Raw genomic sequence first — 27,017 nt, 5'->3', positions numbered from 1 at the left:
AAGGAATGAGCTCCCGCGGGGGGCCTGTCGCCGCACGCCGCCGTGTGCCATGGCATGCGCGTATGTGATGGAGCGCGGCGTGTCTGTGCCCGTCGCCTCGACCGCGCTCAGCAGCACGGAGGCACGTTCGGAAGAGCTCCTCGAACCCCTTTCACAACACCTGTGTGGTCGCCACCGGTGCCGCTGCCGCCGTAAAATACCGCAGTACCGCTGAGCAGCACTGAAACCTCGAACCCTGGTAGTTCAATGACCATATAAGGAAATGATCGCTGTGCCATTTACATTTCAGACAAAAGCACATGTAACACGCATGCAGATGAAAAGCACCAATCAAACATGACTTTTCCTCTCGTAACCCGTGCCGGGGTCTCGGGTGCCTGCAGTCGCGCGACGCTCTTTTTCATCCGCTGCCCTGCTCTCTGGCCTCGTGCGAGCTGACCGTGTGGACACGGCGCCGATGGCATGCGGGACGTCGTGAGTCCAAATCGCCCTTATGACACAGGTGTGCCGAGGGCCCCTGGGCGCTTTGAGGAAGTGCGCTGTGGGGGACGGGCTCCGGCGCGGCCCTCTATAAATCCCAGCCCACTTCCTCCGTGTCAGTCGACAGCTGCGCTGAGGTCTGGAGGATTGCGCCACAGGTACTGCTCTTACACGTGTCCTTTTCTAACGGAATTCGCATCCTTTTCCACCAAAATGTGTCCTTTCCTACTGAAATGTGTCCCTTTTCCACCAAAATGTCTCCTTTTCCACCAAAATTTGTCCTTTCCTACTGAAATGTGTTCTTTTCCACCTAAATGTGTCCCTTTTCCACCAAAATGTCTCCTTTTCTGCTGAAATGTGTTCTTTTCCACCTAAATTTGTCCTTTCCTGCTGAAATGTGTTCTTTTCCACCTAAATGTGTCCTTTTGCACCTAAATGTGTCCTTTTGTACCACACTACGTGTCCTGTTCCACTAAAATGTGTACCTTGGCGCTTGTGTGTTCAGAGCTCTTCTTTCACGCCTCATCAGTGAGCACATGCGATATCTGTGTTACCAGAGTGCTGCTACCTGTCTCATGTCATGTGTGATATCGGTGACACCACAAGTGTGTTTCTCTCCCTCCCGTCTTATGAGAACTTTGCTTTTCTCTCCCGTTCTCTGGACACTTTGGTTCTTCTTCTTCTACTGCCAGCACACAAGCGGTGCTGTGTTCCTCTTCCTCTTTACTTCCTCTCCGTCGCCGTGTCCTGAGGGGGTGTCCTCTGCCGGACCGCGCCGTCCTGACTCACTGTGTCTCCCCAGAAGCCTGAACAAAGAGAGCACCGCAGATCACAGAGCGTGACCATGTCCTGGGACAGTTACATCGACAGCCTGATGGCCGAGGGCGACGTGGAGGACGCCGCCATCGTGGGCTGCGAGTCGGGCCAGGAGTCGGTGTGGGCGGCGTCCAAGGGCGGCCTCTTCGCCACCATCACGGTAAGGGGGAGCGCGCTGTGCCCTGCGGAGACCTCCCGTCTTGGCGATGACTCGTGCCGCTGCTTAAGGACGAGTCGGTTTTTAACAGGTGCAAAATTTCCATTTTCACGTGCAATGTCAGCAAAGCGCGGTAAAACTGTGTCTTTTACTCAGGAAAGGACATTTTAGGCATCCGTGAGGCAGAGCGACACCCTCCGTGGTTTTTATTCCTTTTCTGTCAATGATTATGGCGACGTGCACCAAGTGCCCGCCGGCGTCACTCTCCGAGCACGTGCTTTCTGAGGGTTGCGTTCGACCGGACGGATTCGAGTGACGGGGAAACGCCGCGGGCCCGAGGCCCCGATGAGCCGGCTACGGACCCGGGGTGACTCTTCCGTCCTCGTCTCGGCTGCAGCGCTGTCAGCGCTGACGGTTCGAGCAGCCCTCTGCCCATGCAGCGGCTTCCTGCTACACACTTCTTCAACGAGTCCTTATTTGGTCACAGAGTCTGCGAACAGGGCCAACCCCCGTGCAGGAAGTGGGGAGGATGCCGCACGTCCACTTCCTCAGTCGAGCGCGTCCGAATAACGGTCCGCTTGCGCACGTCCAGGCCGGCAGGTAGCCCAGGTTGCGGCGATCGTGTGGTACGCACGTTGTCCATCAGGCCGCACCGCGGTCGATGCCTCCTGGGGCTCCATCGGGTTGTGCTTTGTGTGCCTCCGGGGGCTCTGCTCTCGCACCCGTGAGCAACTGTCACTCGTTCGGCTCTAAAGGGGAAAAACGCAAAGGTGCTTTGGATAAAAGCGCCAACTAAGCAACAGAAGGAACTCTTCATTAAAATTTGACCTTGTGGTTTTTTTTTTACACGGGCCTGCGCCCGCTTTTACATGCTCTGCCCATGAGGCGGGTGGTGGCAGCTGGCGGCGGCTGGGCGACTGCGGGCTCACAGCTCTCACATCTTTCTCTGTTGATGCAATGAAGCCCAGTAGTGCTCAGGTGACCAGGCTTACCTGATGGAACGCAGGGCTGCACACCTGTGCTGTGGAGCAGAGCGCACCGCACCCCACCGCACCAGAAGGGCTCTTTCTGGAGTCACGTTGACACGAAACCGCAAAGAACAGGTCGCAAGGAGCAGTACCGTGCTGTTGACTTCCTGTGTAACGGCTGAGCCGCCACCGAGCCCTCGGAGAGGAAGTCACGCCCCACAGCAGTGCTGCGCTTCCTGTTTCCATTATTTCGGCGCAATCAGGTGTTCCAGCAGAAGCTCGGGGTTCGAGTTTCGGTGTGGAACTTGGCTTTTCCACACTCCTTCGCTGTCGGGACACTTACTGCGAAAAGCGCTTTGCGCAGCTGCCCGGTTATGGTCTCACGGTCGGCCACGCGGTCCTCAGAGAAGATGTTCCAAATCCAGGCTGAGACCTGCATGTTTGCGCTGCACGGAGTACCTCGTTTAGCAGTGTTCCAGAGAAGCACCTCCTCCTGCCAGACTTAGGCGTGACGAGACAAGATTGCGGGAGGAATGTGTGTCGGGGCGCTGGGTGTGACACGTTCCCCGAGCGCCTGGGGCTACGAATACACGAGAGCCGAAACGGACGGCCTGTTTGCGCTTGTCCTCCGTCTCCTGCTCAGCTCTCGCAGCCCGACATGCTGGGACACGCTCGGACACGCTCGCGCTCCGCTTCAGGAACACGGCCGCTGTTCTCGGACGTGCTGGGTGCGGCGTGGGTCCGGTCGACCCGCTCCCCCCCAAACGGGGGGTCCGTGCGTTCATGAGGCTGACGCTGTTCTCCAGAACAACTTACGATGTTAGGGTTTTTACAAGCTTGCAATTATTGACCCATTTATACAGCTATATTCCTGGAGCAGTTTAGGGTAAATACCTTGTGCAGCAGACAAAGCCAGTAGAGAGTAGGTGCAGCGCTCACCTGTTGGCGTGTTTTATTCACACAGTCATTAGTGAGGAGGCAAGGGGATTCGACTCGGTCTCGTCAGCATCATCCACAGGCTTGAGGTTGGGCTCATGTTCGTTTTCTCGCGCGTGCTCGCGTTCGCCGTCGAGTCCGGCGGAAGAAATAGTGGTAGTAATTAGTCTCCGGCTCCCTCGTCCCCGTCTCGTTGCACCTTGTTTAAGGGTATTTCCACTGGAGGTGGGGCTCGAACCTGCGACCTTTGGGGCCAAAGGCAGCAGCAGCTCGAACCACTACACTACCAGCTGTTCTTGAACAAGTGCTCAGCCTGCCACCTGGCTTGTTAAGCACCACATCTCTTCCTAGCGTCTCCAGTTTGGTGTCAAATTTGCCGTCACACATGGCCCGAAGGGGGCACTGGCAACCTCGATCTGTCCCGCCGCGCAACCGACGTTGTTGCGTGATGCGCGCCTTCGTGCTCCGACGCACCCCGTGCCTCTTTGATTTTCCGCACGATTTTTCAAACAATAGTGTTTGGTCACAAAATGTGTCCGGTCGTGTTGGGACCTCTCTCCAGCGCGGTTCCACGAGTGCGTTTTGTGCCAAAGTTTGTTGACGTGTCGCTTACGTGTCCCCAGTAAATGTGGAGACGACGCGTAGCTGGAGCATCCGGGAGCGCGCGGACAGACGTAGAACCCATCGGCTTTGCCGTATGCAAGACGAGAGGTTCGCAGCAAAGAAATTTCGAAAGCAATGAGAAGATGGTGACATATGTAATGCAGTAAAAGACTGGGAAAAGCACAAGTTCTCCCGAAATGTACTTTAGTAAAAGTAACGTGTTACTACTGTCAGGGAGCGAATTGGCTCGAGCCGCTGCTGTGCGGCGGTGCCTCGTCCATCGTCAACCGTGCGCCCGTCCCGCACAGCCTCCGCGGCGAAAATGCACGCGCTCTCGCTCGGTTTCGCGCAGCCACACACTCGGCGCCGTGGCGACATGACTCCGAAGAGGCCCCGCTTCACCTCTCTGCGGGATGAGCTCCGCTGAACTCCTGCTCTGCCTTGTCCCACTTGTCTCTCTGTGCAGCAAGCGGAGACCCGCGCTCTGGTCAGCAAGGACCGCAGCGGCCTCTTCGCCGGGGGCTGCACGATCGCCGGCATGAAGTGCACGGTGCTGCGGGACGCCTTGAACAGCGACGGTCAAAACACCATGGACATTCGCACCAAGGCCAGCGATAAAATGCCAGACACCTACTGCATCTGCGTTGGCAAATCCCACAAAGGTAGCTTTGAGTCACTTAGTCCCTCGTCCCCGCGGCCCCGTCCCGTCCTGTCCCGTCTCCCTCGTTGATCGAGGGGACGCTTTTCAGCGGTCGTCCTTCTGGCAAAATGTGCTCCGTACATGTGTCTGTTCGCGGTGAAGCTGCAGCGTTACTCTGCTTTCTCTGTGTCCCCAGGTCTCGTGTTTCTGAGAGGCAGAAAGGACACCCACGGAGGCAAGCTCAACTCCAAAATCTTCCCCATCATCGAACACCTGAGGAAGTCAGGCTACTGATAGAAGCCCCACCCCCACTCTTCTCCGGGACCGGACCCCGGAGCGGGAGCGTGCATCACTGAACACCTGAGGAAGTCGGGCTGCTGCAACACCCCACAGTTTGACCCCTCGAATATTTGTGTGCCTTTTTAGATACCCTGTGGAGCAAACCTGTAACTCTCACGAGGACAAATAAAAGATTTTATTCTAATAGGAACTACTTGGTGTGTGCAGTGAATTAATGGATTCCTTGTGCGTTGCTTTGGAGAAAGTCCATCGTACGGTAACACATGGGTTCGCATCTCGCAACACGCATTGCCGTAAAACAGGAGTCCGGCGTATTCGCGCAGAGCACAAAAGTGACACTGGTTTTAGTGCCACGCCAGTATTTGCGTTTAGCGCCGAACACTTCTCTCCAAAGCTACTTAGGACGATTTGCCCATTTATGTAGCCGGGTAACTCTCCGGCGCAGGTGGGCCTCAAAGCCGTTACCGTCACGTGCAGAAGTGGCGCTTCTAACCATTACGCCGCCTGTTTGTTTTACTCCTCACTAGAATTCCGCTAGTGTGAAAAGGTGTAAGGTTACGACTGCGTTGTACTACACACTGTTTTTAAAAGCAGGCAGAGCTCTGCGTATCACCTTCACGTGGTAAAACCGGTGCGATTCTCTTGATAGGGAGCATCACAGGGAACGACTTTGTGTTATTTGAAGACGTTCCATGCGCCGTTCATTCGTCACAAAGAAGAGGTTAGAAAAAGCTCTAGGCACCGAGACTACAATCACTGTGAGTTATTGGAGCGACGGTAACAATCGCTGCGTGAGCTACTCTTGCGCTCTTCGAGGGAAGCCGGGGACGTGCGCAGCTCGCCGGTAGGAGCTGAGTTCCAGTCTCCGCCGCTAATTTTAGTCATCCGTAAAGGGTAGCGCCGTGCAGGAGGCTCCAAGTGTGACGGTGCCCTTTAGACGGGAAGCCCGGTCTGGGGTCACAGCCCACCCCCAATCAGGCCTTTTGTAACCTTTCCTACACTCAGGGAGCGTCGTCTCTCTGCTGTCGCACGGTGGGCTAAAAGTTCGTAGAACGCAGCAGCTGTAGGCCAAAGCTGCTGTTGCTCCAAAAGGAAATAAATGTTACAGCGGAGCAACAAGAAGTGAACCTGCCCAAACAGGACTTTTCCACTACTGGCCTATACACACACACACAACGCATACACCATGCTCTATGTGTGCTTCTGCGCAATATTACACACCGATTGTACCACTCTATTCTTTTTCCCTTTGCTTTCGTTGATACATTTTTCTTCTTCTTTCTCTTCGTTTGTAATCAATGCTCTAGTTCATAATCTGCAAAAAAATTAATCCTGATTCTGCTGCTGCATTACAAACCTTGTTTGTTTTAGTTTATCGTTTATAGCATTTATTAATATTTACATATAACGTGTTAAAAACAGAGCTCGATGACTGCTAATATTACTCCTGCTCGACTGCGTATGTTCCTTTTTCTTGTTCTGAATTAAGAAAAAGTTGGTGAACGTTGTACAAACGGCGCACAAAACCCAGATGGAAAAAACCAAAAGCTGCGGAATTGTGTGACGGTCCCTACGATCCTCGCCATATTGGGACACCGGGTGCAGGGAGCGTCTATAAATTGCGATGCAGCGCTAAGGTCGCTCACGTGGAGGTGTCGGACGGCGCTTGGAAGAACCGCACGCAGGTAAAAGGAGTCGCGCGCGTTCGTGTGGGTAAGACGAGAGAATGGACATTCATTGGCTGTGTAAATGCACTTGTCAGCGTGGGCCTTCCTGAAGCGCAAGAAGAACGACGTGATCGAGACGCTTTAGGTGTCGCTGCCTCTTGAAGTAATGGTTAAGGTGCTCTTCTTTTTTTTTTTGGAAGGTGGTGCTTATGAAAGGACAGAGCGGTGAAGCAGAGGCCCCTTCACTGCATGTCACTGCATGTCACTGCATGTCACTGCCTATCGCTGACCCTTCATTGGCACCCTCTGAGTGGCCCAACGGTGTGCTCTACATGACCTGCGGGGTCAATGACCTCAGACTACACTGCTCTGTGGCTCAGCGGACTTTGCCTGCTGAGGTCGGCGGTGAGGGGCGTTGCGGACGCACTTGCTCTCGTGGGTCGCGACCGACTCGCTGCCGCTGCGGCTCCAGCGACTCATACTGTCCTGTCATCGCCAGAGTGGTCCGTCTCGCGTGTACCCGACAGGCGCGCCTCTCGAACCTGTGAACTCCCTGTCGTCCTACGGTCCCTAAGACCGGGCTCGGCGTGCTTTCGTACCCACACGCGTCCCCCGGACCCCCGAGCAGCTGCTTGGGTAGCAATTGCGAGGGTGCGAGTTCTTTGTCGGTCAAGGACAGGCTAAGTTTCAGAGCTCCTCTAAATCCTGACCTCTGACATTTCTTCACCTCTGTCATTACCGCAGTAGACAGTACAGTACCATGGCGTACATCAACGGCTATGATCTTGATAGTTCTTTTCCAACGATCATCCACAATCTCTATCCAACTTCGAACCTCTATATCCAGCTCTGCGCTCAGGTTACCTGTGCTCACGCCTGAGGTGCCACGGCCTCACTTGTGGTTGAATCAGGGAAGCAAGTGAGTGAAGCGTATTTTGCTCTGACACTTCGGAAGGTGTGTGACACACACACACACACTCTCTCACTGGCTGTAGTGAGGGGCTACTCTCTTAACAGATCCCAAAATTCATTCCTTGGCCGTTGGAATGGAGAACAGTCTGTGCGTGTGTGTGCGTGTGTGTGCGTGTGTGTGCGTGTGTCTAAGAGAGAGAGACAGAGAGAAAACCAGTGGCACCGCTGTGCAGCGCTGCCCTGAACCCGTGGCACCAGCTGCCCAAATGTCAGTGAGCTTTTTGGGAAAGACCAGGGGTCAGGGGAGAGCGGGAGAAGGTCACACAGTTCATTGGAGCTATTTTGAATAAAGGGCCCCCCTTGCTGTGCTGTGTGTCATCATGCATCACGTGTGCTCTTCAGCGGTGAGGGCGGCATCTGAGCGGAACCAAACTGGGCACTAGCATCCGCAAACCAAAGGAAATGGAACCCGCAGAAGGTCCACAGCGACGCAAGCGCTGCACTGGGCAGGAGCCGAGGACAGAAGTACAGTAAAGGGAGCTAGACAGTGAGACACTGACCTCTTCCAGGTCCAGCTGTCTGTAGCATGACCCCCCCAACGGTGCTATTTATATCTTTCTATTTCTGGACCACTATAGAGCAAAGGAGATATCAGGTGTGTGTGTGTGTGTGTGTGTGTGTGTGTGTGTGTGTGTGTAAGAGAGACAGACCGATACTGCCTGGTGTGATATGTGGTCCTTCTCACCAGGTTTCAGCCTCTTTTCATAGTGAAGATGTCCATCACTAAGATTCATGCTCGTGAGATCCTGGACTCCAGAGGAAACCCTACTGTGGAAGTGGATCTCTATACAGCCAAAGGTGAGAGCGAGAGAGAGAGAGACACACACACACACAAAATCACGTTTCAGAACAAATTGGCGCCTTACGAAACCCACCAGTTGACACGCAAGGCGAGCCCCTGTGTCCTAAACATCCATACTGCCATATTTATGGCACCTGGCTACCCTGTGGTCATGTGACTGCACACATTCTCCTTCCCAGGGCTCTTCAGGGCTGCAGTTCCCAGCGGCGCCTCCACAGGTGTGCATGAGGCCCTTGAGCTGAGAGATGGGGACAAGGCTCGCTTCCTGGGCAAAGGTGAGGCTCATACCCCCAGCTGCATGCACTGCCTCTATGAGGGGAAAACCTTAGCAGTTTGCGTTAAGTTCTTTGTCCTACTTTAAGGGACGCTGAAGGCTATGGAACACGTCAACAAGGACATCGCTCCCAAGCTCATCGAGAAGGTCTGTCCATAGCCAGTCCAGCGGCTGCTGCTCCTCAGGGGAGCGAGTCGTCTTCCTTCCTGTCCCTCCTAATACGCCGCTGCTCTTGTCCCTCCAAACAGAAGTTCAGTGTGGTGGAGCAGGAGAAGATTGACCAGTTCATGCTGGAGCTCGACGGCACCGAGAACAAGTGTGAGTGTGCGACCATGCGTGCCGGCTGCCCTCGGTGTAGTGGCGCGCAGATGTTTGGCAGCACCACGCACTCCCAGAGTGTTGCCAGTGCACTGAAAGGCGTTCGACCAGTGCGCAGTTCAGCTGTTTCTTCTCGCTCCACTCCGCAGCCAAGTTTGGTGCCAATGCCATCCTGGGGGTGTCTCTGGCCGTGTGCAAGGCTGGTGCCGCAGAGAAGGGCGTCCCCCTATACCGACATATCGCTGACCTGGCCGGACACAAGGACGTCATTCTCCCCGTGCCTGTACGTACTCTCATGGAGGGACGGATGTGATACGGGAAGGGTGTGGGGCTTGCAAAGTAGAAATGCAAATTTCCATGTTAGAAAAGGGGCTTCTGTAAACCCCTCCGTCTCGGGGCAGCTGTCCAGGTGTCTAGCATCCTGATGTCTGAAGTGCTGCTTTTTTTCTGTCTCCTGCCATCACTGGCGCCCCCTACAGGCCTTCAATGTGATCAACGGGGGGTCCCATGCAGGCAACAAGTTGGCCATGCAGGAGTTCATGATCCTGCCTGTGGGTGCAGCCAACTTCCACGAGGCCATGCGGATCGGTGCTGAGGTCTACCACAACCTGAAGGGCGTCATCAAGGCCAAGTACGGCAAGGACGCCACCAACGTGGGCGACGAGGGCGGCTTTGCTCCCAACATCTTGGAGAATAATGAGGGTAAGCGGCACATCACCTGGCCGTACCACACATGGACACATGTTCTACGTGGTCTAGTCGCTGAGGTCTTCTCAAGCGGTTCCCTTGAAGCGCTCTGTGTCACTGCATGAGAAGAGCACTCTATAAAAAATAAACAGAACTGAATTGAACCGTCTTCTCTGCAACGTAACTGTTCCCTTTCAGCTCTGGAGCTGCTGAAGACTGCCATCGAGAAAGCAGGCTACCCTGACAAGGTCATCATTGGCATGGATGTTGCAGCATCCGAGTTTTACAGAGGAGGCAAATATGACCTTGACTTCAAATCTCCTGATGACCCATCTCGCTACATCTCGGGCGAGCAGCTGGGAGAACTTTACAAAAGCTTCGTCAAAAACTACCCAGGTACTACTGCTGATGTCAGCATCACAGCGATGTCCTGCCGAGCCTGTGCAACTCGGTGTGCTTGCTTATTTACATTTTGCCTTCTTGCAACCGCAGAGTGGACGTGTTTTTGATGAACTCAGCAAGCCGACAGGGTTTCTGCTTCCGTAATTCAGTCCCCTGCATTCCTGGTGCTCCTTACCCACAGTGCAGTCCATTGAGGATCCCTTTGATCAGGATGACTGGGGGCACTGGGCCAAGTTCACCGGCTCTGTGGGCATCCAGGTGGTAGGCGATGACTTGACAGTGACCAACCCCAAACGCATCCAGCAGGCTGTCGAGAAGAAGGCCTGCAACTGCCTTCTGCTCAAAGTCAACCAGATTGGCTCCGTGACAGAGTCCATCAAGGCGTGAGTGTATACCAGGGTTCCAGATTCTTACGTGCTGCTGAATTCTGGCAGCCTTGTTGACTGTGACATTTGGAGACTCCCCAGTCCTCTGAGATTGTGGCATGACCTCTGATTGCCACGGCAGGTGCAAGCTGGCCCAGTCCAACGGCTGGGGAGTGATGGTCAGCCACCGATCCGGCGAGACCGAGGACACCTTCATCTCTGACCTGGTGGTTGGCTTGTGCACAGGACAGGTAAGTTCAGGTTAAGCGAGCAGGGCTGTGGGAGGAGCTCTCCAGATGAACAGGGCTGTAGCCGCTGTACTTGTGGTTGTGATGTGGTGGACATGCCTGGCTGAATGGGGCTGCCCTGCTATGTATGTATGGCGGTTAAGGTTAGGGACAGGTACGTGTCCCTCTGGCCACCTTTGCAGAAACCCCTGTCTGTTGATGAATCTCCTCACTACCTCCTATCTGCCCCAAAGATCAAGACTGGAGCCCCCTGCAGATCAGAGCGTCTGGCTAAATACAACCAGCTGATGAGGTGGGTTTATCTTTACAGTACAGTGACCAAAATGGAGATGAACTGAACACATTGAGCCAAACACATCTCACTCATGAAGTGTTTGACATGGTCATGGGTTAAGAGCTGCTCATGAATATTACTAAAATTGGCCTGACTTGTCTGAAATTTGATATCTGACCCGCACTTCCTCGTTTCCAGGATTGAGGAAGAACTTGGGAGCAGCGCAAAGTTTGCTGGAAAGGAGTTCCGTCACCCCAAGGTCAATTAGGTGGCTCTCTGTCCTTTATCACTTCGACTCTCCACTCTTCCATGACCTCAGCCATCTCCTGCTTTCCTCTGTCAGAGCTCAAGTGCGGAAAGCCACTGGCCTGCAGTGTCTTAGCAAATGAATTCCGCTGTTCCTCTTGACCTCTAGCAGAGGACCTGGAGTGAAAGTTGAAATAAATTTTCAACAGAAGATGGACTGGTTCTTTCATTAATATGTGTCATTGATGGATTTTCCAAGGTGCAGAATTGCAGAACTCATGTGGGAGCAGTAGAACATTGACCTGCCTCTAGTCATTTAGTTGACAAGTTTGTCCAAATTGATGTACAGTGGCTACTAAGTGGTGTCGTTCTGAACATGTGGTCCAAGGCCACCAATACCATGCTACAGTATAGTATTGTCATTGACTTCTGTGTGCAGCAGGCTGTAGCTGACTGCTAATTAGACCAAACTTCTCTTAGACGCAAATTTGACCAGCTGTACAGCTGCTCTTCAATGTCTAAACGAAGGAGGGTCAGAGGTCCAGCTCTCCTGGCTTAACTGTGATGGCCTTCCACACCTTTGGGCAGTTGGGTTCCTTTTCCAGTGCAGAGTTTGAAAGCAACAGTGAATCAAGTACCTTGAGGCCACGTGGGCCGCGGAACCCTGGCAAGTTCCTGGGGCCTGTGACCAACCCATGTTCACGGTGGATGTGTCCATATGCTTGGGCTGTTTAAGTGGAATGCAGACTGAACTGTCCCCTAGTGTGCAGCCATTTACCCGCTTGTACAGCATGGTATTTGTAGCAGGGCACTTCAGCGTAAAAACTGTTTAAATGCAATACAGGAGCAGCAGGAGTGGAATTCAAAGTTAAAAGCCACCATCCTCAACTGCTACACTGAATGTCCTACAGCCATAATGGAAGATCATGTATAAGTCAACATTTGCATTTATTCTTCTAGCAGATGCTTTTCTGCAACATGACTTCCACTCAACACTGCAGTAATGAGTAGAGTACACTACCTATAGCCAGTCATCTGTACTACAGCTGGAGGTGAGATTCAAACCTGCGGCCTTTGGTGCAAATAACAGCAGCTCTAACCAGGGTGCTACCAATATGGGCAAATGAGTCACTGATTCACTTCAAATGCATCTTTGGACTTTGGGAGGGACCTAGAGCACCCAGCTGAAATCCACACAAACACGGGGAGAACATGCAAACTCGACACACGCTGAGTCAGATTTGAACCTGTGGCCAAGGCACTCCGAGACAGCAGCACCCCTGTGCCACCCCTGTTTGAACTCATACTCCTCTCAAGGACCACATTTTCACTGGGAATTTCTACCGGACACCTCACTGCACAGCTGACTTCTAGAAAGTTTGCAAAAGTTGAATTAACGTTAAGATGTTGATCAGCGCGGTAACTGTAGCATGGTGAAGTGGAGCTGGTCTGCTGTGCGCCATCAGCTCAAAGTGTATCCACTTGCTGCACACGCTCTAAAGGTACAGCGGTCACACGCCGCCATACGTGTCTTTTACCGTCATTCGCTGTCTGGCACTTTTCTCCGCAGCGACTTACACTGTTAATCGACTCACAGGTATTGACCCTTTTATACAGCTAGGTCATTTTACTGGAGTAATTCAGGGTAAGTGCCTTGCTCAAGGCTCCTAGAGCTGGAGGTGGGAATCAAACCTGCGACCTTTGGGCTTAAAAGCAGTGGCACTGACCACGAGCCTTCCGGCTGCCCTGTCTCATCAGTTCCACTGGACACGTGTACATCAATGCCACATCCACCAAGAAGACATGTTGTCTAGCGACAGGTAAGATAGTCAACAAGTTCTGGGAACTTACATTACATGTTTTATATTTACTCATTTAGCTGACACTTCTCTCAAAAGCAACTTACACTGTTGAGGTTGCAATTATTTACCCATTTATACAGCTGGGTAATTTTACTGGAGTAGTTGAGAGTAAGTACTCTTGAGGAAGGGTACTACAGCCAGAGGTAAGGCTTGAACCTCTGACCTTTGGCTCAAAAGGCAGTAGCTCTAACCACTACCCTACCAGCTGTCCTAAAATACGTTGCTTTAAATAGTGTAACTTAAGTCTTGAACAATTCAGCTCACACACATACTCTCTGAAACTGCTTGTCCCAAGCAGGGGGGCCACAGCAAGCCGGAGCCTAACCTGGCAACGCAGGGCACAGGGCTGGAGGGGGAAGGGACACCAGTCCGTCACAAAGCACCCCAAGCGGGACTCGAACCCCAGACCCACCAGTCCACTTCTGAGCAGAACATCAAAGTGAACATGAGCGATGGAAAATCATTCAACTTGCTCATTTTGACAGGCTGCGTCGCTACAACAGCTGCAATGAATGACCTATCAGGCTTGTTCTGAGCCCATCGTTTGCTATTGTCTTATTCTGATGTCCTGAGTAAATCATGGTCTATCCAGGTGACTGTCAGAGCAGCTGAGGTGACCGAATAAAACAAGTTCATAGAAAGTGACCGAGCACATGGAGGGTCAGCACACTGTGCCCTTTGTTTTCCCTTTATTTCTATACATAGTATACGTTTTTCAAGCACACAGGTGGTCAAGAAAGAAGTGAGTCCACAAAAGAGATGTGTTTTGAGACTTATTAAATGTAAAGAGAGATGCAGCAGTTATGAGTGAGAGAGATGATTCCACCACACTGAAGCCAGAATGGAAATCTTTGCGCTTTTGATTTTGGACCTCTTGTGTGTGGGACTATCAACTAGGCAGAGGTGGAGTTCTGTAGCAGTCTTGGTTGGGGTGTAGCAAGTGATCAGGTCTGGTAAATATCGTGGCGCAGATCCGTTGATGGTCTCGCAAGCCGTAACCAGAGTCTTGAATTTGTTGCGGGCAGCCAATGGAGAGAGACGAGGAGGAGGGATACATGAGAATGCTTTGGTAAGTCACACGACACGTGCAAGCAGCATTCTGTACCACATGAGAGGTTTGATGGCAAAGGCCCGAAGACCAGATAGGAGTGAGCTGCAATAGTCCATGCAGGGTATTGCCATGGCCTGGAGCAGAAGTTGCATTGAGTTTCTTATGGGATAAGGGAAGGTCCTGCAGATCCTGCTTGTGTGTGGAATAACAATGAACCACCTGCTCTGCTCTTGCACTTGTAAGAAAGAACATCCCCTAAGCCTTCAGAGCAAACCTTGTCGCAGATGAGGTAAACCCTTTTGCCCTGTTCCCTGACACCTGTGCTTCCAGAGCTCCTGGTGTTGGTTTTAGGTGTGAATGCTGCTGAGAGCGGCAGGAACCGAGTTATCGTTGATCACTGGTAATTCATTGGGAGGAACTGGCCTGGTGTTCAGTGCTGTCGGGGGTTGGGGTTAGGGTTAATGTTACACTTAGGAGTTAGGGTTAAGTGTGCAGGGTTGCGGGAAGGACTTCCCAGGTGAACGAGCCTCAGGCCGCTGCACTTGCGACTGTCATGCGGTGAACATGCCTGTCCGGGGCTGGTTGCGTCAGAGCTCCGAGGACCTGCGCGAGTGCAGCTCCTGGGCTCAAAGACCCCCTTTTTTCCCCAGAGTCCGGAGCATCAATCACCTCTCCTGCGTATTGCATGCCGGGGGTGACAATGGAGGCAGGGTGGGTGACGAGGAAAGGGGTGTTATTAGGTGGCTCTCACTGCGAGCATCACCCCGAAAGCTGCCCCCTGCACGCCTCATTAACCCTAGTACTGGGCCCCGTTGTCTGGGAAGCCGGTCCCCATTGACGTCACACAGTAAGGGTAGGACGTGAAGACAAAGGACCCCCCCCCCCCCCAGGAGGTACCACAGTCAAGCAAGTGGACACCAGAACTTGAAACAGGTTTCCCTGGACAACCTGCACTTAGAGGCGACGCTTTTACATGTTTTTCTTCTCTGACCCTCACTGAGAGATATTTAAAGGTACATTTCATATAAGAAGAGTATTTACATGTATTCATTTAGCTCACGATTTTCTCCAAAGCGACTTAGAATGTTAAGATACTTTCAACTGTTTACCCATTTTTGCAGCTGGGCAATTTTTTTTTTACTGGAGCACTTTAGGGTAAATACCTTGTAAATAGCTTAAGAAGGGTACTACAGCTGAAGGAGGAATTCAGACCTCTGACCTTTGGGTCCAAAGACAGCAACTGTAACTGCTCAGCAGCACTCTAACGCTACCAGCTGCCCCATATAATCAGAAAAACTGGAGGAAGTTCAAAGGAGATGCTCAGTCCACACTATGTCTGCCCTACGTGGGGTAATGCAACATGTGCGTGAGGGAGGGCAAGCCGTTTGCACCCGACCCTTGGCGACCTCACATCAGGTCCTCCGGGCAAGGGAGGAATGCAAGTAGGTTGCCAGTACCTGTTTCCACGTATGTCTGAGGGAACCAGCATAGGGAGACACACGCAAACTCCACAGACTCTGAGGTGGCCTCAAACCCACAACCACCAAGCAGTTCAGCCGTTGCAAGGAACCAGCCTTACCTGCTGTGCTATACAGTACTTTTTGTAAGCATTTATATTTATTCATTTTGTGGATGTCTTTCTCCAAAGTGATGTACAACTCAGAGTTGTCAGGAGAACAGGAGAGAAAGAGATGGGTTCAAGACCCTTCTTCAGTGTGGGATGGGTTCAGCAGCTCTGAGGGACACAGGAAGCTCATTCCACCACACTGGGGCCAAAACCGAGAACCGACAAACTGCTGGTTTTGAAACCCCTTCTGAGGGACAGGACTAGGAGTTAGGGTCAGGGGTTAGGCTTCTCAACTTCATGGATGCAACACGACCACATAAGCGAGGCTATAGCACATTTCCGACAGGTTTCATGTGCCTGCGGCGATAAGTGTCGTGACACCAAACGTTTCGCACACCCTGTGCGGGATTAACGTCCCCTTGAACGTGGAAACACAGCAAAATGCTGTACTAAGTTTGGGACTCGAGCGTTCGGGCCGCCCGGTGTCTCTAGGGTAACTCTCTGCACACGGGGAACTATTGGAGCAGAGTGTCGGCCCAACATAGTTTCTGAATTGAGAGCCGTTGTCCGGGAGACATTTTACGAGATTCTCGAGGGTCGGGAGCTGCAGCTGCTCCAAACAGGAATTTTGTTCTTTCAACATAATGCCAAACCGCAAATGCACCAAGGATTTTATATGTAACGCAATATTTAAAGCAACAACTCATCTTATTTCTCTTTAGCCATTTGCTTCTGGCTGTCTGCTGTCTCTGGTCTTTTGGGCGTGATCAAGTTTCCTGGATCATCCATTTCTGGCAGAATCAGCCAAGAACACCTGGACTGAATGAGGACATGATGACCTATTTCAGAGGAGATGAAGGATTGGACGTGTCACCGTAGACTGGAGTGTAAGGCAGCAGCAGAGCGAGACCTTGACCAGAGAGGCAGGACAACGCTGAACAGGAGATGCCTTTTCTGGACTTTTACAGGTAGGAGTGCAAGGAAGACAATGTGAAGAGAAGTTAGCATGGAAGCGGAAAGATGTGAGACACGGAGAAACATGGAGCAGCAGAAAGCCATCTATACAAAGGGAGACAGAAGGTCCAGAAAGCCGAAGTTTGGCGATGGCGATGGACAAAGGAGGGACGTCAGCAGAGGAGGAGCATCGGCCTGGGGTCACGCGGTTTCCACGAGAGACTCTTGACAATGTGTGACGTCTCCGAAAGAGCTCTTAAAACCAAGTCCACCTCTCTGGAATCCACATGTTGGACCAGTCCTGAGCCCAAAGAGGACAGAACAAGAAAGGACAGCAGCACACCTCGCAGCTTTAACGTGTGTCGAGGGAACTCCTCGGAGTGTTGAACATTTACAAAGTTCAGCGGTTCCGTCAGGATTTCCCCCTCCGCCCAAGGATGTGCGCTTCGTTTCGCCGGATGTCCCCGTCCTCATTCCGAGTCCCGCGCCTCTGCCTGCTACTACTCTTTGTGTCCACTCCAGCGCAGCCCAGAGCAGCGCCGCGCAGGTCCGACCCTCAGGTGAGCATCTCGCACCATCCTCCAAGTTCATGACCTGCCGTCTGGCTGACACACACTTTACCACGCTGTGCCCTGGCGCACACGTGCACGTGTTGCGCAGGGACACACAGATTCATCAACGCAAAGGGTCACGGGGGTGCTGGGCGTCCGGGTCGGACGCACGCCTGCCGCGGCTCTTGGTGCTCCCTCTGAGAGCTGTACGTTTGCGATTCTTCCCCAACGAAGGTGCCGGAGGAGCTTTTGGGCGCACCCATCGGCTCGCTGCTGCTCGGGCGGCCCGAGGTCGGCGAGGGTTCGGCCGACAGCCCAGCCGTGCAATCGCGGGGCAGGCTGCAGCACAGGCCCCGCCTCTTCTTGGACTTCTTGGGCCCCCAGAGGAAGTTCGGGAGTAGAACCCGGAGCTCGAGGAGGGGCTGTTTCGGCCTCAAAATGGACCGCATCGGAGCCGTGAGCGGACTGGGTTGCTGATGGACCCGGGATCGGGTAAACGCTCCCATTCAGCACATTCCCTCCCTCGCGCTGTAGGCTGTAAGCCAGGACCCCAGGACCCCAGTCACAGCGAGAGGGGCGAGTGCAGCAGGCGACTGGCCTGCTCCACAGGCAACACTTTTACTCAGACTTACGGTGCAGTAGACATGACTGGAGTAAAGCGGGTGAAACCCCCCCGTTCAAGTTCCAAGGTACCAGAGCAGTCAGGACGACGCAAACAAGAAGCAGGACCTCGGTCTGAATCCAGTGTCGCGTGCGTCTGTACTCGAAGCCAGGAGACATTGATCGTTTTCCATGTTTCCTTCCAGGTGAAAGCTGCTCCTTGCTGGAGTCCCTTCGGAACGTTCTAGCGTCTTGCCGGAGGGACGGGGGGTCCGAGCCCCTTCCCGCCACGTCCGAACACGACCACGGTAAAAAGCGTTAAAATTAAGGGTATTTATGACTCCCCAGCTGTGAGCTGTTACACCCTGCTTGTGTGTTTTGACCAGCATTTTCCGTACCCTGAAAATGCGGTATGAGCCAGTTCGCCGAACCGGAAAGTGAAATGCGAATATGGATCGCGGGCATCAAGGTGTCTCACATGGTATGTAGAGAGTAACTTTGACTCCCGGCTTAAAGAAAAGCTGGTTTGTTTTGTTCACAGTCAGTGTCACAAATGCCACAGTTTGTTCACGACAGTGACTTTTATTGGCCAGTTTGCTGTGGTTCTAGGTGCCTCCGGTATTTAGAGACAAGCAAACATCTGACACAGAATTTCAGCATAAATAAATCGATATATGTGTCTAACATTGTTTGCTGTTGCTTTACATTAGTATGTGTCTCACATTGTTTGTATGCAGTGACTTTGACTCCTGGCTTAAATAAAAGCTGGTTTGTTTTGTTTGCTTCTTTGGCTTTGTTTCTGCATGTTCAATAATGATGAGTCCAGCTTTGAACAAAAGCTGCTTGGTTTTTTGCTTCTTCTCTGTGGTTTCATTGAGATACTCTTTTACGTTAACATTGTGCTGAATGAGACAGTACTTTGAAGTCCCATGCTCTCTTTCAGTATCACTTCTTATGTATTATTTATTGTGTATTTTGGCAAACATAGTACAGCTAGGGGTGCGGTGGCGCAGTAGGTTGGACCACGGTCCTGCTCTCGGGTGGGTCTAGGGTTCAAGTCCCGCTTGGGGTGCCTTGCGATGGACTGGCGTCCCGTCCTGGGTGTGTCCCCTCCCCCTCAGGCCTTATGCCCTGTGTTGCCGGGTAGGCTCCGTGACCCCGTATAGGACAGACGGTTCTGAAGGTGTGTAGTACACCTACATATAAAGGTCCTATTTATTTTTTCAACAAGACAAAGCAGTACACCTTGTCTCCCTGGCAATAGTAAAGATTATGGCAATATAATATCCAAATTATTGCTGCGAAGTGAAGGACGCACCACTGAATGTTATACTTGACCACGTCTGCCACAGGTAAGAGTGATGCTGGTGCCGTGCATCTGCGCTCTTGGTATCACCAGGGTATCACCGGCGATTCGCTCCTCGCTCCATCCGCCGCTTTAGTGAACAACAGCACGGTCGCAGTCTTTCACCTGCAGGCGGGACGTTCTCCTTCGGATCTGTGCGGATGTCGCTCGGCAGCAGGACTCGCCGAGTGACACTCATTTCATTTTGTGAAGAACGAAAGTGCAGCCCATTACACTGAGAAAGACTGTATTGTGTGAAATTGTCCAAGGCTCCGTCCGCATTCTGTCTACATGTGACATGCAGCAGCCTACGACATTTGGAAAAGGCTTGTTAATTGAAAGCCCGTGTGTGCGCGTGTCTCCTGAATTGCAGCGAAGCCGTACATATCAGAGCGATGATGGATCTGTGCATTTGCTCGTTATCTTTGAATAAACACAAAAATCCCATCAGGTGATGAGCAAACGCTGCACCGCAACACCGCATGGCGTAAAACAGAGCTGGGAACCTAGAGCACCGAAATGTAAGCAGTTCTTGATAGTTCCTTAACCGCTTCACGTGCTTGTCGCCTTCTTGCGGGAGAGCGAGTTTGGGGCAGTTGGACGGCACAGACACACCGTGTCCCTGCGCTGATGGAAGAAGATTTCGGCACCCCTGAATGGCGTCACGCATTCGTCAGAGCTGTGAAAAGCGGAAGAAAGTGTTTGCAAAGAACAGCGAGAGCGCAGAAAGGGTCCGAAGGCGACAAAAGGGTCAGAAGGGCCGACCCCAGCTGCCACTCACTCATCGGTGAGTGGATGTGATAGGATGTGATGAGGACAGAAGAGCACGAGTTTTGTTCACTGTGACAAACCTGTGAGAGTAACACACACACACACACACACGCACGCACGCACACACTGTCCGAGACCTTTTGTACCAAGTGGGGTCGCGGCGAGCCGGAGCCTAACCTGACAACTCAGGGCGTAAGGCTGGAGGGGAAGGGGACACACCCAGGACGGGACGCCAGTCCAACGCAAGGCACCCCAAACGGGACTTAAACCCCAGACCCACCAGAGAGCTAGACCTGGTCAAACTCGCTGCTCCACCGCACCCTCACGTGCCCGTGTGAAAGTAACAATGAGAGTAAAATGTCACACAAGTTTGGCCCAAATGACAGCGGTTTCAACAGCAGGAGGGTGCAGACAGCGCGGGGCCCTTGTCGCATGACAGGGGAGTGGCTTCGGACATCCGTCACGTCACTGTCACTGCTTCTGTTCTTGGAGTTAAAAAAAAGAAAGATTTCCCACTTTCAGCTGGCTTTCCTCTGATTTTTCCTTTACTTTAAAACATGTTTTTCTTGCATTTCACAAATATGACAGAGATGATGATACGTACCATATAATTAACCATATTCTTTATTAGCGAAATATTATATATATATAAGTGTAAATTTACAAACTCAAAGCCTGTCTTTTCCCTCCTTGTAAAAGAAATTAAACATTATAAAAACACTGTCGTCATCCCATCCGGGGTGCGTCCCCTCCCCCTTCGGTCCTGTGCCCTGTGCTGCCGGGTGAGGCTCCGGTCTGTCGCGACCCCGCTCGGGACAATCGGTTGGTGACAATGGCTGGATGGATGGATGGATGTATGGATGGATGGATGGATGGATGGATGGATGGAACAACACTACTGCACTTTGTCAAAATGCCAAATGTGTGAGAACCGTTCTTCTACTAGCATCTTACCTCATTGGTGATGAATAAGTCTCCGTCTGACCTGCAGAGACATCCCGCATAACATCCGCAGGATCCATCCTTACCTCACAGCTCACTCTGCCCAACTACTCGTCCAGGCCAATACTGACATCTCATCTGGATACTGCATCTCTCTCCTGTGTGGCCTTCCTTCTACTGCCATCAAACCTCTGCAGCTTCTACGGAATAATGCAGTAGAAGTCGTGTTCGACTTGCCAAAGTGTTCCCATGTATCTCTCTACTCGTTGATCTGCACTGGTTTCCTATTGCTGCCCAGATCAAATTCAAGACCCTGGTTAATGTCTACAAAAGTATTGTAATGGCACTGAGGGGATTATACCGGCATCCCGTAAATAGTTGATGTTAGTGTTTGTGTGTACATAGTTGTGTGTGTTACGCGCTGATTGGTTGTCGTTCTATTTATGTGCAATGCTGAAGAGGGGAATTCTGGGGAGTCCCGGGGGTAGCCCCTTAACCGTGGGGCGTAGTTGGGGGGTTGGGAGTGACCCAGGGGGATTCTCCAGTGTGCTGCACCTTTTTGTACTGTCTGAAACATCTTTGTTAAGCCTGCTAGAAAAAGATGTATGTATTTAATAAAGAGCACATTCCTTTTACTCTGACGCTTGAACCAGTCTCCAGTAGCTCCATACTGGGACACTACAGTATCAACAGAACTGATCCCAGATATTTACGGGACTTGATGAACTGCTACACCCCGGCCAGATCCTTCGCTCGTTTACTTCTGCTCGCTTGGTGGTCCCGCGCACGAAAGGTAAAGCACGGGGGTTCTCGGTTCCGGCTCCGTTGTGGTGAAACGACCTCCCCCGTCACTCGGAACTGCTGAATCTCTGTCCACATTTAAAAGGGTCTGAAAACTGACCTTTTCCAGACTCACTTTGCCCATCATCTCTTAAGTTCATGTAAGGTGTAAATGTTGATGCACCGTAACTTTCTGATGATGCCCAGATGAACCTTTACACAACTACTCCGCTAATGTATGTAAATGTTCGTGTATCTCAAAAAAAAACTGTTGGAAAGCGATCAGGAATCGTCGATATTCTGATAAAGTTTTATGCAGCTACTTGTCTGATGAACGTTGGTTCATATAGTGGAAACAAACTGCACTTAAGAATGACACCTCTGTATCTAAGTGTCTCTTCCTGCTGCCGTAATGAACACTTTGTATTTTCTATGAGGGGGGTGCGGTGGCGCAGTGGGTTGGACCACAGTCCTGCTCTCCAGTGGGTCTGGGGTTCAAATCCCACTTGGGGTGCTTTGCGGCGGACTGGCGTCCCGTCCTGCGTGTGTCCCCTTCCCCTTCCGGCCTTACGCCCTGTGTTACCGGGTAGGCTCCGGTTCCCCGTGACCCCGTCTGGGACAAGCGGTTCTGAAAGTGTGTGTGTGTGTGTGTATTTTCTATGAGATGTTCGCCACTCTGGGGAAAAGTGTGTGATAAATGAATACATATAAATGTAAGTCTAATTTTTCCGTACATGTGTGCTTTTATATTTCAATTTATTTATTCGTTTATTTTGTGTTCATCAATTTTTAAATTTTCTGTTCTATGCATATTCCCTTCAGCCTCGTTTGTTGCACTACTTGCTTCCTCCGATGTTTTCCGTCAGATACGTAAGCCACGTAAGCTACGTCGGTGACGTAAGAGAAACGTCACACGAGGGAGGCGGTACTTGTCGCCATTCGAGATGGCGTAACGAAAGAAGCTGCGTGCCGTTCAGCCTGGTGTCGTGTGGCTCATTAACGCACAAGTGTTAATACTTGGTGTCACCGGTCGTAAGTGAACGGACTACACGTCGGCACACCTAGAAGCCCCCTGAAGTTCGTGTCTCCGAGAACTGGAGTTTGAGTTCGACCTGTTCCGAACAGTGTTCGTTCTTCACCGACCGACTCACTCGAGTCGAGCCGTAAGAAGGCGGACGGAGAAAAACAAAAAGTAAAGTTAAAGTGCAGCAAAAATGTGCCTCGTGATTTTTACACGTCGCGGGTGGTGAGTTGGCTAATGGAAGTCAAGTGTGCAGTACTTCTGAGTTTCAAGACGGTGAGAAAGACGAAAGTTTTAGACTGTTGCGAGCCGAGAAAGAACCTACTACTAGGCAGGCCAGGCCGTGCTGAGGCTATGCTATAGGCTATGCTATAGGTTATGCTATAGGCTAGAACCCGCCCGGCGGCGTCACACGTTGTTCGTTCCTGACGACCGAGAGCTCAACCCGGCGTCGGAGAATACAGTATTGAGTAATATTATATAATAATAATTATTATTATATTTTACAATATATTCTCGGTAGCTGTGTATGTCACGGAGCTCAACTCAAGAATAAACTTAAGTTTAAAAGCACAGGACCTGGCAGGACCAGGAGGACTGGGAGGTCGCAGAGCTGCACGACTCCTCCTCAGTTAGAGATGGAATCAATTCATTTTGTTTGTGGAGGACCGGCGAGGGGACCGGCGAGAGGACCGAGAGCCCGACTAGAGTCTCTAGTGGTGCCAGAGACGGACCTCACGTTAGGAAAACGAAAAGCTGCTGTTTCGTGTTTGTCGTGCTAGTGAAACGACTGTTCTGGCCAAATAAAAACTCGGTGAAGAAGCAGACGTGCGCACAATCAAAAGTGTCGAAAACAAAAGGAAGAACTTGAACTTGACTGAACAGTAAGAACGAGTTAAAGGAAGTGCAGAACGTTTCAAACTACACATAAAATGTAATGGATAAGGGCAGAGAAAATTCTCTGCCTATGGACAGACGGGTAACTCGAGCAAGAAAATGAACCATTTTTGCCAAAGTGTACAGAAACGGGGGGAAACAACCAAGAAAAATGCATGAACTTGAGCGAGAAGAGGAAACTGTCATCAGCATGTTCATCCACCTGCAAGTTCCTAGCCTTCTGTGGCCACCAGATGTCGCCACTGGCCACAAACTGCTGACATGTGAACACAAAGGACAAAAACACAGAATTGAGTTACATATCTACATTTATATTTATTCATTTAGCGGACGCTTTTCTCCAAAGTGGCACACATCTCAGCGAAAGTACAATTTGTACATTACGTTAAGAGAAAGAGAAATGGCTGCAGATGTGATTCTTCAGTAAGCTTTGTCTTTATACTTTTTGCACTGTGCATAATACACAGGATAGATGAATCCTGATCACCTTCCTACAATTTTTTTTTTTTAAAAGGTACACAAACATTTACGTATAGTAGTAACAGCTGTATAAAGGCTTATCTGGGCATGATCATAAAGCTACGGTGCATGAACATTCACACCCTACATGAGCTGGAGAGATCTTGGGCGAAATGGGTCCAGAAAAGGTGAGTTTTCAGACCCTTCTTGAATGTAGACAGAGTGAGAGGGGAAGGTCATTCCACCACAACGGAGTCAGAACTGAGAACCTTTGTGCTTTACCTTTCATGTGACCACCAAGCGAGGAGAAGTAGATGAGCGAAGTGATCTGGTGGGGGTGTAGTGGTTGATCAAGTCCTGTAAATAGCTGGGAGCAGTTCTAGTGATACATTTGTAGACAATAACCGGGGTCTTCAATTTGATCCGGGCAGCTATAGGAAGCCAGCGCAGAGAAACGAGTAGAGGAGATACATGGGAACGCTTCAGCAAGTCAAACGCAACTTGTGCAGCAGCATCCTGTATCACCTGCAGAGGTTTGATGGCAGTAGCAGGAAGGCCACAGGGGATTGTTTTATATCCAGAAGGGATGTCAGTATTGGCCTGGACAAGTAGTTGGGCACAGTCAGTTGTGAGGTAAGGATGGATCCTGCAGGTCCAGGTTGTGGCCTCAAGAAGAGAAAAAAAAAAAATCCAAATTAGAACATCACAGATCAAGAACATCGCTCATGTACTTGCAGCTCATGGACTCAAACCAGATGATGAGAAAGTGACAGCTGTAATCTAATTACCACCAGCAGAATACAGACAAGCTCTACAGAGCTTTCTGGGTATTCTGCAGTATCTTGCCAAGTTCATCTCCAATTCGGCAAAAGTAAGTGCACCGCCGAGCAAGCCGCTCAAAAACGACACTGAATGGAACTGGGGAAGTGAACAAGAAAAAAGCTGAAAATACTGGCAACGAATCCACTAACACTAAAGTACTATAATGTCAACAAACCTAACCCTCTCAGTAGGTGCTAGCTCTGAAGGCATAAGAGCAGCCTTATTGCATGATCAAAGACCAGTAGCATACTAATCACAAGCGCTCACAGATTACCAACGTAGATAATGCGCAGATTGAAAAAGCAATTTGCCATTGTCTACGGATGTGAGAAGTTCCATCAGCATGTCTACGGCAGAAAAGTTCAAGTAGAAAGTGATCACAAACCGTTTGAGAGTATCTTCAAGAAGCTGCTCCTTCAAAGCCCTTCTAGACTACACAGGATGATTCTCACTCGGACTTCAGAAATAGTTTGAGTTCAAGTTTTATTTGTGACATGCACAACCATACTTAGTATGACGTGAGGTGAAATGCTTTTCCGACTGTCTGTAATGCGCACTAATAGAGATAGTGTAAATAATGCAATACAAATAAAGAATTTGGAAACATACTGCAGAAGTATGAAGAATTTATAATGATGGAAATAGGGTAGAAAAAAAAGTATGATAAAAATATAGTGGTATAAAAATTTAAAAAAATATATGCATAAACAGCAATATACGGGTGTGGAGTCTAATATTAAAGGTTAAACTTAAAAGTGCAATGGGTGCAATATTCGGATCAGTTAGTGCTCCTTGTGCACACAGTCCAGTCTCTACTCTGTGGTGTTATCCTCATTAAGACCCCAAATGGCCTGCGGGAAGAAGCTGTTCCTCATTCTCTCTGTGTTGGCCTTCAGGGAGCGAAAATGCTTCCCTGACCGCAGCAGGGAGAAAAGTCCGTCGTTCGGGTGGCTGAGGTCTTTCGCCGTCTTTCGCCATCTTCCTGGCCTCGGTCCATCGCCGCTTGCTGCAAATAGACTGCAGGTCAGGGAGCTCAGTGCAGATGATGTGCTCGGATGATCGCGCCACCCTCTGGAGAGCCTGCCTGTCCTGCTTGGCGCTGTTCCCAAACCAGGCCGCGATGCTTCCCGTCAGGATGCTCTCGATGGTACAGATGTAAAAATTCCTCGGCACCCTAGAGGGCAGTTTGAAGTCTCTTAAGCGTCTAAGATGGTAAAGATGCTGAAGGGCCTTCTTTGTCAGGGTGTTGATGTGGTGCGACCATGAGAGGTCCTTTGTGATGTGAACACCAAGGTAGCGGAAACTGTCCACCCTCTCCACTGGGGCCCCGTTGACTTTAAGGGGTTGATAGCTCCTGTCCTGCTTCTGGCTGAAGTCCACTATCCACTCCTTTGTTTTGCTGATTTTCAGGATGAGGTTGTTCTCCTGGCACCAGTTCTCCAAATTCCTAATCTCCTACAGGTTAGCCTTCTCGATGTTATCAGAGATCAGGCCCACAACAGCAGTGTCATCAGCAAATACAGCCTTAAAGCCATATACAGGCCAAGCAAACAACTGCACATAGCAGATGCATTAAGTCATGCATACCGCAAAGAGAACACAGAAAACTTGCCTGAAGAGGAATTAGATAAATTAGATCACACCTCAGCTGCCCATCTCAGAGAAGGAATGACAGGAGTTCAGGAAAGCTACAGCAGAGGATCCTGAAATGCACATGCTGAGAGATATCATCATGAATGGGAGGCCTGTTGAAAAAAGTGCTGTTCCAAAAGAAATTCAAACATGTTGGACATTCAAAGAAGAAATCAGTTACACATCAGAACTGATGTTCAGAGTGGCAAAACTCATCGTACCAAGTCAGCTGAAACAAGAAATGTTGGACAAAATTCATGAATCAGACCTGGGTGTAGTGAAATGTAAAGAAAGAGCAAGAGACATCATCTGATGGCCAGGTATATCAACTCAAATAGAGAACATGGTATCTCTGTGTGCTAAGTGCAACACACACAGAAACAGTCACTCAAGAGAACCATTAATACCACATACATTGCCAGGAAGACCCTGGGCAAAGATGGGTACCGAGTTATTCCCCCACAATGGTTTGGAATGCTTACTTTGTGTTGACTATTACTTCAATTTTCCAGAAATTGCAAAGCTGAGTGAATTGACAAGTCGAGGTGTCGTCATGGCCATGAAGTCTTTGTTTGCTGGATATGGCATACCAGATGTAGTCCTATCCG

General features: G+C 50.8%; 3 protein-coding genes across 5 annotated transcripts; all 3 read left to right on the top strand.

Moving 5' to 3' along the window:
- Positions 1–548: 548 nt before the first annotated feature.
- LOC108922859 (profilin-1-like) lies at positions 549–5,090 on the top strand. Of its 2 annotated transcripts, none has more exons than XM_018733260.1 (4): positions 549–638; positions 1,283–1,456; positions 4,427–4,622; positions 4,797–5,090. In XM_018733260.1, exons 2-4 carry the CDS (start codon positions 1,325–1,327, stop codon positions 4,892–4,894), a joined length of 426 nt encoding a protein of 141 aa, XP_018588776.1. In that variant the 5' UTR covers positions 549–638; positions 1,283–1,324; the 3' UTR covers positions 4,895–5,090. The 2 variants fall into 2 exon arrangements, with proteins under 2 accessions (XP_018588776.1, XP_018588777.1); XM_018733261.1 differs by having other exon boundaries at positions 564–638; positions 1,286–1,456.
- A 1,410-nt stretch (positions 5,091–6,500) lies between these two features.
- eno3 (enolase 3, (beta, muscle)) lies at positions 6,501–11,369 on the top strand. Of its 2 annotated transcripts, none has more exons than XM_018733855.1 (12): positions 6,501–6,585; positions 8,228–8,337; positions 8,521–8,616; positions 8,704–8,762; positions 8,864–8,933; positions 9,083–9,216; positions 9,413–9,635; positions 9,819–10,016; positions 10,204–10,405; positions 10,530–10,638; positions 10,869–10,927; positions 11,108–11,369. In XM_018733855.1, the coding sequence occupies exons 2-12, from the start codon at positions 8,253–8,255 to the stop codon at positions 11,175–11,177; spliced, it is 1,305 nt and encodes a 434-aa protein (XP_018589371.1). In that variant the 5' UTR covers positions 6,501–6,585; positions 8,228–8,252; the 3' UTR covers positions 11,178–11,369. The 2 variants fall into 2 exon arrangements, with proteins under 2 accessions (XP_018589371.1, XP_018589370.1); XM_018733854.1 differs by having other exon boundaries at positions 6,573–6,613.
- A 5,678-nt stretch (positions 11,370–17,047) lies between these two features.
- On the top strand, positions 17,048–17,617 carry LOC108923047 (C-type natriuretic peptide 2-like). Its single transcript, XM_018733501.2, has 2 exons — positions 17,048–17,149; positions 17,375–17,617. Exons 1-2 carry the CDS (start codon positions 17,048–17,050, stop codon positions 17,615–17,617), a joined length of 345 nt encoding a protein of 114 aa, XP_018589017.2.
- The last annotated feature ends 9,400 nt before the right edge of the window (positions 17,618–27,017 follow it).

Source organism: Scleropages formosus, chromosome 13 (genome assembly GCF_900964775.1).
Source record: "Scleropages formosus chromosome 13, fSclFor1.1, whole genome shotgun sequence".
In the NCBI taxonomy this organism is placed as follows: domain Eukaryota; kingdom Metazoa; phylum Chordata; class Actinopteri; order Osteoglossiformes; family Osteoglossidae; genus Scleropages; species Scleropages formosus.
The sequence above is the reverse complement of the archived record's forward strand: the minus strand, read 5'-3'. Positions and strand labels throughout refer to the sequence as shown.